Source organism: Oncorhynchus kisutch, linkage group LG28 (assembly GCF_002021735.2).
Source record: "Oncorhynchus kisutch isolate 150728-3 linkage group LG28, Okis_V2, whole genome shotgun sequence".
NCBI classification, from domain to species: Eukaryota; Metazoa; Chordata; class Actinopteri; order Salmoniformes; family Salmonidae; genus Oncorhynchus; species Oncorhynchus kisutch.
In genome coordinates, this window is record NC_034201.2 from 8,424,168 (window position 1) to 8,436,861 (window position 12,694).

At 44.6% G+C, this 12,694-nt stretch overlaps 1 protein-coding gene across 10 annotated transcripts in view; it reads left to right on the forward strand.

Moving 5' to 3' along the window:
* LOC109872793 (latent-transforming growth factor beta-binding protein 3) overlaps positions 1-11,810 on the forward strand; it is a 37,384-nt gene extending 25,574 nt beyond the window's left edge. For 2 of the 10 annotated variants that reach the window (XM_031808106.1, XM_031808104.1), the window contains exons 13-29: positions 327-458; positions 559-687; positions 811-930; positions 1,428-1,550; positions 2,063-2,185; positions 2,749-2,868; positions 4,541-4,669; positions 4,880-5,050; positions 5,580-5,663; positions 5,802-5,930; positions 6,057-6,194; positions 6,318-6,458; positions 6,973-7,101; positions 8,140-8,301; positions 8,839-8,934; positions 9,063-9,194; positions 10,726-11,810. In XM_031808106.1, coding sequence (XP_031663966.1) covers positions 327-458; positions 559-687; positions 811-930; positions 1,428-1,550; positions 2,063-2,185; positions 2,749-2,868; positions 4,541-4,669; positions 4,880-5,050; positions 5,580-5,663; positions 5,802-5,930; positions 6,057-6,194; positions 6,318-6,458; positions 6,973-7,101; positions 8,140-8,301; positions 8,839-8,934; positions 9,063-9,194; positions 10,726-10,901 — 2,234 coding nt within the window. In that variant the 3' untranslated portion in view covers positions 10,902-11,810. The remainder of the gene's footprint in view (positions 1-326; positions 459-558; positions 688-810; positions 931-1,427; positions 1,551-2,062; positions 2,186-2,748; positions 2,869-4,540; positions 4,670-4,879; positions 5,051-5,579; positions 5,664-5,801; positions 5,931-6,056; positions 6,195-6,317; positions 6,459-6,972; positions 7,102-8,139; positions 8,302-8,838; positions 8,935-9,062; positions 9,195-10,725) is intronic. The other 8 variants (XM_031808113.1, XM_031808107.1, XM_031808108.1 and 5 more) reach the window with 7 other exon arrangements.
* Positions 11,811-12,694: the final 884 nt, after the last annotated feature.

Sequence of the window (12,694 nt, forward strand, 5' to 3'; positions counted from 1 at the left end):
TCATGGCTAGCGGGAAGGTTCCAGCCTTTTTCTGTGGCTAAACCAACTAGGCTTATAATTTAACTATTTTATTCATATTTACAGATGGCATACAAGTTTGTTATTAAGGCACATGAAAGTTCACATGTTCCAGAATGCATTTCTGCCAATAAACACATTTTGATTCAAAATAAATGTTTACGTTCAAATGCCTCTCTTGTGAAGTAGTGATGTGTGACATATGCCTAGTTTTAAGAAACGAGTCACAATTGAACTTGGGTGTTAATTCTCTAATGGAGTTGTAATCTCTGAATTCCCTAAACTTCTAAGTTATCCCTCTCTGCCAGATGATGACGAATGTGACGCTGAGCCATGTGGCCACAGCAGAGGAATCTGCATCAACACAGAAGGCTCCTACCGCTGCCGCTGTCTCCATGGCTACAAGCTCCTGGTGTACCATGGGAAGCTACGGTGTATAGGTGAGTGGTGTGGTGTGGGTTCAATTGTTCAAATGCTATCTTTTAGTTATCACGTTGTCACTTGGGATTTTTCATGAGTGTGTTTTGATCTTATCTTTAGACGTGAATGAGTGCTCCAAGTTGGACATCTGTGGGCAGGGTGGTCAGTGTGTTAACCTGCCAGGGACCTACAAGTGCGAGTGTCACAAAGGCTTCAGGAGCAAGTCACAACGCCAGCCAGCCTGTGAAGGTAAGAGCGGCATCTGCTGCCCTCATATTTCTTTGTGTGTGCAGTGTATATGTATGTGTGTCCGCATTGGTTTAATAATGTTTATGGGTGTCTGTGTTTGTCTCGTCTCTTCTAATGTCTCAGATATAAATGAGTGTCTGGACCCCAACAGTTGTCCCAATGACCAGTGTGAGAACACACCAGGCTCCTATGAGTGTGTTCCCTGCTTACCTGGTCACCAGGCCCAGGGTGGGGTTTGCTACGGTAAGTCCCAATAACTTCATGTATGCATACTATTGAGAACGCACACCAATCAACTCTTTTCATTACCTAGAACTGTCTATCTCGCTGTTGTTATACCTTTTCTAACTTGAGCCATTATGTTTGCTGATGTGTTGCCCCCTAGTGGCCAATCCACCATATTTGGCTTTACTAAAGAGGATAGTCTAATGGCAACAGGGAAAGCAAGTCAAATCAGCAATTAGAATATTGAATCTGTACATTCAATATGTTGATCTTCCCCAGTTAGTTTTGTCCGAACCATGACATTGAAGGTATTCACTATTCAGAGCTGTGTGTGATGTAGAGAATGGATTTGATCAGTCATAGTCAATAAATCAGCCATAGGGAGCCTGTCCCAGACACACAGGGCCAGCAGGCAGGATGCCAACAGGCACTGGGCCAGTCCAGAGCTGGTATTCCTCTGTATGACTGATTGTTTCCACCCCTACCCCCCTGCAACCCCTCCACCTCTCCACTAGATGTCAATGAGTGCCAGAAGCGCGGGGTGTGTCCCAATGGGCGCTGTGAGAACCTCCCAGGAACCTACCGCTGCCTCTGTGACGAGGGCTTTCTCCCAGCCGCAGGCAGCAAAGGCTGCAGAGGTCAGTGCACTGATTCATGTTAAATATAATATCTCTTAATGCTGCACAGGCACTATTTTATACCTGCAGTGCTGTTGTGGTTACCAGTATTTCTGCACAATATTGAAAAAAAAGAGCTAGGTAGCATAGCGGTTGGAGAGGCGAGCCAGCAACCAGACGGTTGCCAGTTCGATATCCGGGAATGACGGAAAAGATCTGTCGGGAAGTGAGCTCGCAACCGGAGGGTTGCTGGTATCAAATCCTAGATGCAATTTCCTGTCCGTTGTGCCATTGAACAAGGCACTTAACTCCAACAGCTCCTCGGGCTCCCCTGCACCTCTCCCAAACCTGTATCTGTACTGTATGTGAATGCATGTGTGTCTTTCGGATGGGTTGAGTGAAAAGCGGAAGTCAAATTTCAGTTGGAGCTTGTGTGCAATTGACCAGTAACGTGATCACGTGATCTTATTATCTGAATGGGGATACGGGTTCTATTGACAGGCTGCATGTGTCTCCTCCTCTCTCCCCTCCAGACATTGACGAGTGTGAGGATGACAGACTGTGTGCCAACGGGCGTTGTGTCAACACAGAAGGCTCCTTCCAGTGCCAGTGCTACCCAGGATACCAGCGTACTCAGGAGGGCAGCCATTGTGAAGGCAGGAGCTACTTGTTATTACTTGTTATTACTCACTACAGCTTCACGGAAATGTTATCAACATTATTACACTACCAGTGAAGTATAAGTAATATGCTCACTGCATAGTTTACGATTTGCAGAAGCTATTTGTTTACCATGAACCTTTTCCTTTATGATAATGCATTGCATGCGTCTATCATCAAATTTGCAGACGAAAGCAAGATATTCCTAGTGTGATAAGTACATAGATTGGGTAGTCATAAGTAAGGCTAGGTTATTAATATAACTCAATCGTATAACCCTCCCAAATTGTGGGCTTCCTGACTATAGGCTATGCCCTTGTGATTTACAACATTTTAAAGAAACAAATCCTCTTTTGCTAAATCATACTCTCTGGTGTAGTATTTTGAATGGTTTTATTTATTTCTGTATGGACAGGAGTAATGATATATTTTTGGCTAATTTAATTCAATTTACTTTAAGGGGAGCTTTGCCGATTGGGTATGCCGCCTATGGTCCAATGTATAGAGCTGGTGATCAAACACATGGCCGCTGTTTGATTGTGGTCTTTTCCTCCATCAGATATAAATGAATGTGAGCGTCCCTCTAACTGCCAGAGGGGGCGCTGTATCAACAGCATGGGATCCTACCGCTGTGAATGTCAGAAGGGTTACATGCTGGTCGGAGGTCGGAGGTGCCAAGGTCAGTCCGTCTCCACCCTCTCCATTAGTTTCAGGGAGATAAAGTAGCAGTTAAAAGTTTGGACACACCTACTCATTCAAGGGTTTTCTTCTTTTTTTTTAAACTATTTTCTACATTGTAGAATAATAGTGAATATGTCAAAATTGTGAAATAACACATATGGAATCATGTAGTAACCAAAAAAGTGTTAATCAAATCTAAATAGATTTTAGATTCTTCAAAGTAGCCACCTTTTGCCTTGATGACAGCTTTGCACACTCTTGGCATTCTCTCAACCAGTTTCACCTGGAATGCTTTTCCAAACAGTCTTGAAGGAGTTCCTACATATGCTGAGCACTTGTTGGCTGCTTTTCCTTCACTCTGTGGTCTAGCTCATCCCAAACCATCTCAATTGGATTGAGGTCGGGTGATTGTGGAGGCCAGGTCATCTGATGCAACACTCCATCACTCTCCATCTTGGTAAAATAGCCCTTACACAGTCTGGAGGTGTGTTGGGTGATTGTCCTGTTGGAAAACAAATGATAGTCTCACTAAGCGCAAACCAGGTGGGATGGTGTTTCACTGCAGAATGCTATGGTAGCCATGCTGGTTAAGTGTGCCTTGAATTCTAAATAAATCACTGACAGTGTCACCAGCAAAGCACCATCACACCTCCTCCTCCATGCTTCACGGTGGGAACCACACATCCATTTCCCGTACACTGTGTCTCACAAAGCAGTAGGAACCAAAAATCTCAAATTTGGACTCATCAGACCAAAGGACAGATTTCCACCGGTCCAATGTAGCTCGTGTTTCTTGGCCCCAGCAAGTCTCTTCTTATTATTGGTGTCCTTTAGTAGTGTTTTATTTGTAGCAATTCAACCATGAAGGCCTGATTCACGCAGTCTCTTCTGAACAGTTGATGTTGGGATGTCTGTTATTGAACTTTGTGAAGCATTTATTTGGGCTGCAATCTGAGGTGCAGTTCATTAACTTACCCTCTGCAGCAGAGGTAAATATGGTCTTTTGAGCCAGTTTCATCATAGGGCTTGATGGTTTTTGCACTTGAATAAACTTGAAAAGTTCCTGAAATTTTCCACATTGACTGACCTTCATGTCTTAAATTCATGATGGACTGTCATTTCACATTACTTACTTGAGCTGTTCTTGCCATAGTAGAGAATTGGTCTTTTACCAAATAGGGCTATATTCTCTATACCACCCCTACCTTGTCACAACACAACTGATTGGCTCAAACACATTAAGAAGGAAAGAAATTCCACAAATTAACTTTTAACAAAGCACACCTGTTAATTGGAATGCATTCCAGGTGACTACCTCATGAAGCTGGTTGAGAGAATACCGAGAGTGTGCAAAGCTGTCATCAAGGAAAAGGGTGGCTAATCTAAAATATATTTTGATTTGTTTAACACTTGTTTGGTTACTAATTGATTCCATATGTGTTATTTCATAGTTTTGATGCCTTCACTATTATTCTACAATGTAGAGAGTAACAAAAATAAAACCCTGTCCAAACCTTTGACTGGTACTGTAAATCATTAGTGTTAACCATTCCGGCAGTTGAGCTTTGTAACCAGTGGAAACTGTCATAAGTCAAGCTTAATGGAACTCATGAGGATTGTAGCAGATGTTTGTAACACATTCTCCCTCTCTCTCTCTCTCTCCTACCCAGACATAGATGAGTGTGCGACAGACAGGGGTCTGTGTCAGCCGCATGGTGTGTGTGAGAACAGACAGGGCTCCTATGTGTGTGTGTGCAAAGACGGCTTCATCCTGTCTGAGGACAAGCACAGCTGTGAGGGTAAGATTACTGGTATCTTCTCACCCCTCTCTCTGTATAGCTATATTCTACACACACACACACACACACACACACACACACACACACACACACACACACACACACACACACACACACACACACACACACACACACACACACACACACACACACACACACACACACACACAGTCAAACAATCTATTTCCTCTCTGCCCCCTTCCCCTCCAGAGATTGAGGTGGCCGTGGAAGATAAGAAGGAGTGTTACCTGAACCTGGATGACACAGTGTTCTGTGACAGTGTCCTGGCCACCAACGTCACCAAGCAGGAGTGTTGCTGCTCCATCGGCGTGGGCTGGGGGGACCACTGTGAGATCTACCCCTGCCCCGTCTACCACTCATGTACGTACCTCAGGCCCAACACAGGGGTTAAAGGAGCTGGGATGACATAGTCTAATACAGACAGAATCATGTCTGTTCTACAAAATATATTCCCAAATAAATATATTCTGAAATGTTTTATTTTCTCTGTTAGCTGTGTGCACTTGATTGTTGATGACACTCCGATGTTCCGATGAAGAGAATGACATAGTCTATAATGAGCACCACAGCAGCGCTCAATTCAGACAGCGTTGTGAGGCCTACTGTAGCTGCTGGAAAAGTGATTCATGAAAGGGGAGGTTGACTTGGCCCCAGACAATCGATCTGAGATCGAGTGAAGTTTCAGTCCTCTGATTTTCCTAAGGCTTTAACCCCTGGCCCAACAACATTCACACTAGTTTAACAAACCATCAAGTGGGCTGGGGGGTCAGTTCACTTATTTGAGCTGTTCAATGTCATTCATTGATCACCTAAAGCAGGCAAATTAAGTGAATAGGTCAAGTATGATAGGTACATTGCTTAATTGACTTCCTGTTTTTCCCTCAACCAGCTGAGTTCCACTCCCTGTGTCCAGTGGGCCGAGGTTTCTACCATGAGGAGGGAGTGACTGAGTACGGCCTGTCTGTCCATAGAGGTGAGTAGCTACACAACCTCAACCCAGCACTGTAGGTTTGCTGTTTTCTGATTTACAGCATTCCTTTATATGACAGTATTTGTTCTCCGGGGGAGTTTGTTTGTGTTGAGATCTGTGTTCCTGTCCCTCTGTGTACAGATATCGATGAGTGTGTGCTGTTCTCCAATGAGATCTGTAAGGAGGGCCGCTGTATGAACACACAGCCTGGCTATGAATGTTACTGCCAACAGGGCTTCTACTACGACAGCAACCTACTGGAGTGCATCGGTAACCACAGAGACCCACCCCCTCGCAGGCCTGCACCAAAACACACCTCTGTATTATTTCATATTAATACACATCAGATATCCCATTTAGTCACAGATCCTCTACGGTAATGTGTCTCCTCCTCAGATGTGAATGAGTGCCACGACGAGTCTCTGTGTACCAACGGTCAGTGTAAGAACACCAGAGGCTCCTACTACTGCACCTGTAAGTCCCCCAGGATCTATGAAGCCTCCAATAAGAATTGTGTCATCCCCACTGTGGCAGGTGAGATCTGGCTAGAGCCCTCTACTGTACATACTGTACCCGCATCCACACACACAGGGAGGTGCATGACAGGCCATAGAAGAGGACTGGTGTTAAGTCAGCAGTGTGTTTGTGTTGTTGCAGGTGTGGATGAGTGCCAGGACTCATTGAACTGTAAGAATGGCCACTGTGTGGACACCCCTGGGTCCTACTACTGCATCTGCTCTCCCCCCTGGATCCTGGCCACGGACCGCAACAGCTGTGTGACCCCAGAGGAGCAGGCTGGTGAGTGGAGGAGAGGGTACTGCTGTCCTTAGCAGGGCAGGAGGTGGGCTCAGGAAGCTCAGGATGGATGATTGGGAGATGGGGGTGGTGTGAGAGAGGCTGGGCAGCCTAGTTCACAGTGGGTTGGTTCTCAGTGGTGTGTCTGAAGGTTGAATGAGAATGTTTTTTAATGTTAGTTCCAGTCTAACACTACTAATCAGCCAGACCTGCCCCTTCAGCCTCACCCGCTCTGACATTTACATAACCTCATGTCTGTCACATACATCATAGAAACTCAAACACAACCCTGGTCCTATAGCCACTTCCTGGCCCTTGTTCACTGGAAAGATCAGTGTTCACTGTTGTACCTATAGACACCCAAACACTCTGCATGCTCTCAGGAAGCAGTGTAAACGTAGCGATCTGCCTGCAGGCCTGTTCAACGTCACTTTAAGCTGTGAGCTGGCCCCAGGCTGGTGTCCGTCCGTCCGTAGGGTGTGTAACCGTGTCTGTGGTGTCTGTGGTGCCCTTGCAGATATCAATGAGTGCCAGGACCCCTCGTACTGTAAGAATGGGAGGTGTGTGAACACGCCCGGCTCCTTTCACTGTATATGTACCCAGCCCCTCACCTTCAGCGCAGCGCTCAAACAGTGTGTCTATGACGGTGGGTATAACCAATCGGCGCTCAGCTCACCTGAGCCTGACCAATCAGTGCTTAGCTCACCTGAGTTTTGGCTTACCTGTACACCTGCCACTCCTGCTACTCTTTTTTTTTAAACTCCTCCCCCTTTGAGCCCCCTCTCCCCAATAATGACCCTATGCACAGGCTCACCACTCCCCCCTCTTGCTTGTTTCTATAGGGACACACTCTCAGTTTAGTGAGGGAGATCACGAGACTTGAGTTAGCCAATGTGATCTCAGTTCTGTAGATGCAGTGTGATCTCTGTGGTACATTTCTCCGTTTCCGTGGTTGTCCCACTAAGCTTGCATAGTCACAGGAAAACACTTCATTACTTCATCCTTCATTGTTGTGCACTTGCTTGTGTGTCTGAGAAGCAGTGAGGCAGTAGACATAAAAGGGAGGCAAATGAGATGGCTTGTGGCATTTTCTGCACCTTCCTTTCTCCAGAGCAATGTTTCTCCTTTTTTCACCAAACCGTTTACTATTGTGATTTACATGTGATGTTTGTAACATTGTTGGAGACGTTGTTGTGACATTACTGTTGTGATTGTGTTACTTTCTTTCATTCATTTTGTTGTAAACCTCCCACAAGTTTGAGTTGACAATACAGCGTTCACCTCATTGTATCTAGCTGATCTTTCTGGCTCCGTCCTCATGTGTGTGACGTGTGACCGTAAATGAATGTGTCGAGCAGAGGTCTGGTATAGCTCTGAGCCCTACCACCTCAAGCTAGGCCTTATCACTTATTCATATCTACCTGCTGGCTGTTAACATACTGAGCAATTACCTGCTTAATCGTAGAAGTCATGCGAAGCTTCAGGATCTGGCCTGCTCGTATAATGCAGGAGAAAAGATTGGCTTCTTTATTTGATTAAATAGTACTTCAAATTCCGCTCTTTCTTTGTTTTGTTCTCTCTCTCTCTCTCTCTCTCTCTCTCTCTCTCTCTCTCTCTCTCTCTCTCTCTCTCTCTCTCTCTCTCTCTCTCTCTCTCGCTCTCTCGCTCTCTCTCCCTCCCTCAGACCGCACAGCGGCCCATAAGGACGTGTGTTTCCTGCAGGTGGATGAGGACCTGATCTGCAGCCAACCCAGGAACGGTTTGGTTGTCACCTACTCTGAGTGCTGCTGTCACTATGGCCGTGGCTGGGGCCCTGAGTGTAGGACCTGTCCCCAGAGAAACTCCGGTGGGCACCAGCACCATTTCTTTCACTGGTTTTTGGTCTGCTGGTCACTCCAATTTCAGCTTTGCCCATATCAGCATAAATAGTCTAATACTAATAAATTAAAGGGCCAATGCATCTGTTTTAATATCAATATCAAATCACTTCTGGGTAACAATTAAGTACATTACTGTAACAAATTTCCACAGAAATAGCAAAGGGCTGTCTGGAAATGGTCTGAGTGGGGATAGGCAAATTGAAAACTAGTTGTTATTGACAGAGATGTTTGGAACTCTCTTTGTTATTGGTCTATTAACCAATTTAACACGTGAGGATGTTACAATGGAAAGCCAAAACTCCCGCCCATGCAAACCTGCTGATTAGAAGGTCCTGTGTAGATTGTACTTTCAACCAGCATCTATCAGGAAATAACATACATCATTTTCATACGTTTACAGTGTTAGTTTCATCAGCTGTTGTACAATATGATATAAAACACAGAAAAACTGAATTTTGACTGCACTGGGCCTTTAAGAAAACGTCATTCTTCCTCTCATTCAGGGATCTTTAACCGGCTGTGTGAGATGCACTTGGAGACAGAGTCTGATGGTGAGGGAGATTTCCTGGCAGCTTTCGCCAACTACAGCCCAGGTATTGGTAAGGCCTGTAATATATTTGATTACACTCTGAATTTCTTTCTAAATGTACCTCAGAGCTGTTACACCACTTGAATAATATTTTCTCTGTATCTTTCATTCGCTCTCTCTTTTTCTGTTTTGGCTCAGAAGGGGACAGCTCAGAAGAGGACTCAGATGAGTGTAGTTGTGCCAATGGTCGCTGTGTGCGTTCCTACCTGGGCACTATGTGTGAGTGTAACACAGGTTTTAGACTGGACCACTCCCGCACCCGCTGCACAGGTATGTTGACAATCCACCTGTTCTGTCTGTCTGCTTCCCTTTAACTTTGTTTTGGATTAGAGTTAAGTCGAATGCTTGGATTTTAGCTTCAATTCAGTCGTCTCAATCTTTAGGTGGATGCCAATTTGGATGCTCATCAATTCCGCCGAACAGAAGTGTCTCTGTATAATTTGTAGCTGTCGTCCTTTGTTCAAGTGTTTTGACAGACATGCCTGCAATTTTATTTAGCGTTGAAAAGAACATCTGTTTGTTGATTTTATATGCAATGTTCCCTCTAAGCTGCGTGCGTTTGTGCGCGGGCGCCAGCTCCCAGGACTGCAGCACAGAAGAAATATCAGTCCGAGCAGAGAAGCATGAGACTGAACTTCACTCAACTTTCTAGTTTTCCCCTTTAGTTAGCACTATAAACAATTCCCTCTACTGTGGGAATTGACAATATTAGCCACATTCAATGCAACATACCGAAACAAAACAAACTATTCAAGACTTAGTATGTAAAACAAACTATGCAAGAGATGTTCTTGTAGGCAGAACGCACCGGAGTAGGATTCTATTGCATTGACAGGCACAACTCAGCCCGTATTCTCTACAGACCAATCAGAACTGCAGTATCCCTATATGCAAATAGACAATTGCCATATATGGATCTGTGCCATTCACTTTGAACTGGACTGTGTTTACAGCATGAGTGATCACGAGTAGGTACGCTTGTTTTGAGATCAAAGTCGAGAGCTTCATGTAGCTACGTGTACACATTTGTTCATATTCTTTGCTAGTTAGTAAGTTATTAGCCCTGTTATAGATAATCAGCAATGGGGGAGTGGTTGCTTCGTACAAGAGCACAAAACGTGTACATTTCTAGCCATCTTTGAAAAACGAGTCAGGTAAAGCGCCTTTTTTCTCTCTTAAAGGGGCAGTGTTGTATTTTGAGACTGGCTTGAATAAGCTAAGTAGCCAATGGGCAGAGGGTAGGCTAATTTGTCTGATTCTCTAATGGTATGGGACTAATAATAAACTTTATTTTGTAAAGTGGTTTCTTGCATTAAACAACACATTTTCAGTCACCTCCTTGTCTGAAGGCCTAGTGGAAAACAGGTTCATGTCAAGCCCTGCATATTTTTTTCAAAAGTCTCATAGAATGTAGGCCTACATTGAACATCACACATTGCCTGCTACTATAGGCTGAAAGATAGAACAGCTATTTAAAACGGCTAGTTAAAATGTTATGGGATGCATTTTCTCCGTTGTTTTTTATGGTAGGCCTCTCTGAATGGCCTACATTATGATCAAGTAGTCACAGTAGCCTACTTGGCCACTGTTATAACTGTAACTTAAAGCAGGTACAGCCTCAGTGTTCACAGTAAACGTGCGCCAAACGTTGCACAGAATTTACACAAGTTCAAGTTTGCGCGCAGCAGACCTAACATTTGCCCTGTTCCGAATTGTTTTGGAGGGAACATTGATTGATGGCAAGCTCCCTGTTTTGTTTCAAACCACCTTCCTCTTTCTCTCTCCCTCTCTGTCTTTTCAGATATTGATGAGTGTGCTGAACCAGGGGTCCGAGTTAATCCATGCAAGAATGCCCGGTGCGTCAACACCATAGGCTCGTTCAAGTGCTACTGCAAAAATGGCTTTGTCCCTGCACGAAGGCCCAACATATGTGTACCAGGCACGAAGGCCCAACATACCCGTACCAGGGCTCTATAACAACTTTGTCTCTGTCAAACATACACAAATACACACAAGCAACCCCTCTGTCTTATAAATTCAATATTCAGTATGTTGTGGTGCATTTTGCCTTCAAAGGGCTTTGAAATGTTTGAAATGTAGAAAATGTGTTGTTGTTGTTGGCTCCTCCTTCCCTGAACGTAGATGCAGCATAGGCTTCCAGTTTGGTTCTTAGCAATTATTTTCCTTATACCTAATTAAGAAAATGCTTTGGGGGCAAGAAATTGAAAAAGGAAAAACATATTCGTTTATTTTTTATGTATTTTTGTAATTATTATTTTTTTAACTGTTTGTGTCCTTTGACTGTTAAACTTGTGTTCTTGTTTATTTGTTGAGTTGTTTCCTTGTTGCATTGATCCCATACATCCATGAATCTTAAGCCCTCCTACAGGCACTTTGATGGGGAAGTACCCGTCAAACCCACTCCCTTCCTGTGTGTCCGAACTCCTGTATGAGTAGAAGACCCGTATTGTACAGTTTGGGATATTAGACTCTTCACTGTCCAGTTTTGTGAAGTATGTGAAGTGGAGATGACTTTGTTGCCTGTTGGATCGGGGCCTGTCAAGCTCCTGTAATCACTTGTTATACGGGATGTTTTGGAAATAAATTGTACTTCATTGGAAACCATTTAGGTGCCTTGTAGATTGTTGACATGTGGATATTGAGTGCAAATGAAGCTAGACTATAGGTAAAAGGTCATATTCAGACATAACTCGTGTATCCAGAGGAAATCCTCGAGTACGATGGAAAATCAACCCCCAAAGCAAATGGAATGGCATGCTTACTGACTTCTCTGAACAAAATGACAGAGTTTGTTTGCCAATGCATTGTAAGGAACCAAAGTGGCTTTGAGAGAAAGAAATTAAACAGCAGAGGTCAACCACTAAATGTGTGTTTGTCAGTGTATGCTTTATGGCGCGGATTCGTTCTTTCTTTGGGATTAGACATTTTTTTTGTCCATGAGAAGAAAATCCACACAGGCTCATGCACTATAGAACAGGTTGCTTCATAAATGAATCATGTACTCAGTGAGGTTGCATGTACTCAGTGAGATGACGAGCCCTGCCAAACAAATACACAGGGTTTCTTCTACCTGCCATGGTCGATGGAGAAGAAATAAGACTTCAGAGTGAATGGCTGAGAGAACTCTATTGTGATCCACATACTGTAGACCTTTAGTACACCAAACATCAACATGTTGGGGCATGGACTCTACAGGTGCTGCCCACAGTCCAATGCTTCCCACAGTTGTGTCAAGTTGGTTGGATGTCTTATGGGTGGTGGACCATTCTTGATACACACGGGAAAATGAGTGTGAAAAACCCAGCAGCGGTGCAGTTCTTGACACAAACCGGTGCGCCTGGCACTTACTACCATACCCCGTTCAAAGGCACTTAAATGTGTTCTCAGGTCCATTCACCCTCTGAATGGCACACATACACAATCCATGCCTAAAAGAAATGGGTTCGATCCCTGGCTGTGTCACCACCAGCCACGACCGGGAGATAGATGAGGCGGCGTACAATTGACCCAGCGTCGTCTGGGTTACTGGAGGGTTTTGCCGGTCTGGATGTCATTGTCACATCGCGCTCTAGCAACTCCTTGTGATGGGCCGGGCGCATGCATGCTGACTTTGGTCACCAGTTGTACAGTGTTTCCTCCAACACATTGGTGCGGCTGGCATCAGGGTTAAGCGAGCAGTGTGTCAAGAAGCAGTGCGGCTTGGCAGGGTCATGTTTCGGAGGACACATGGCTCTCGACCTTCACCTCTC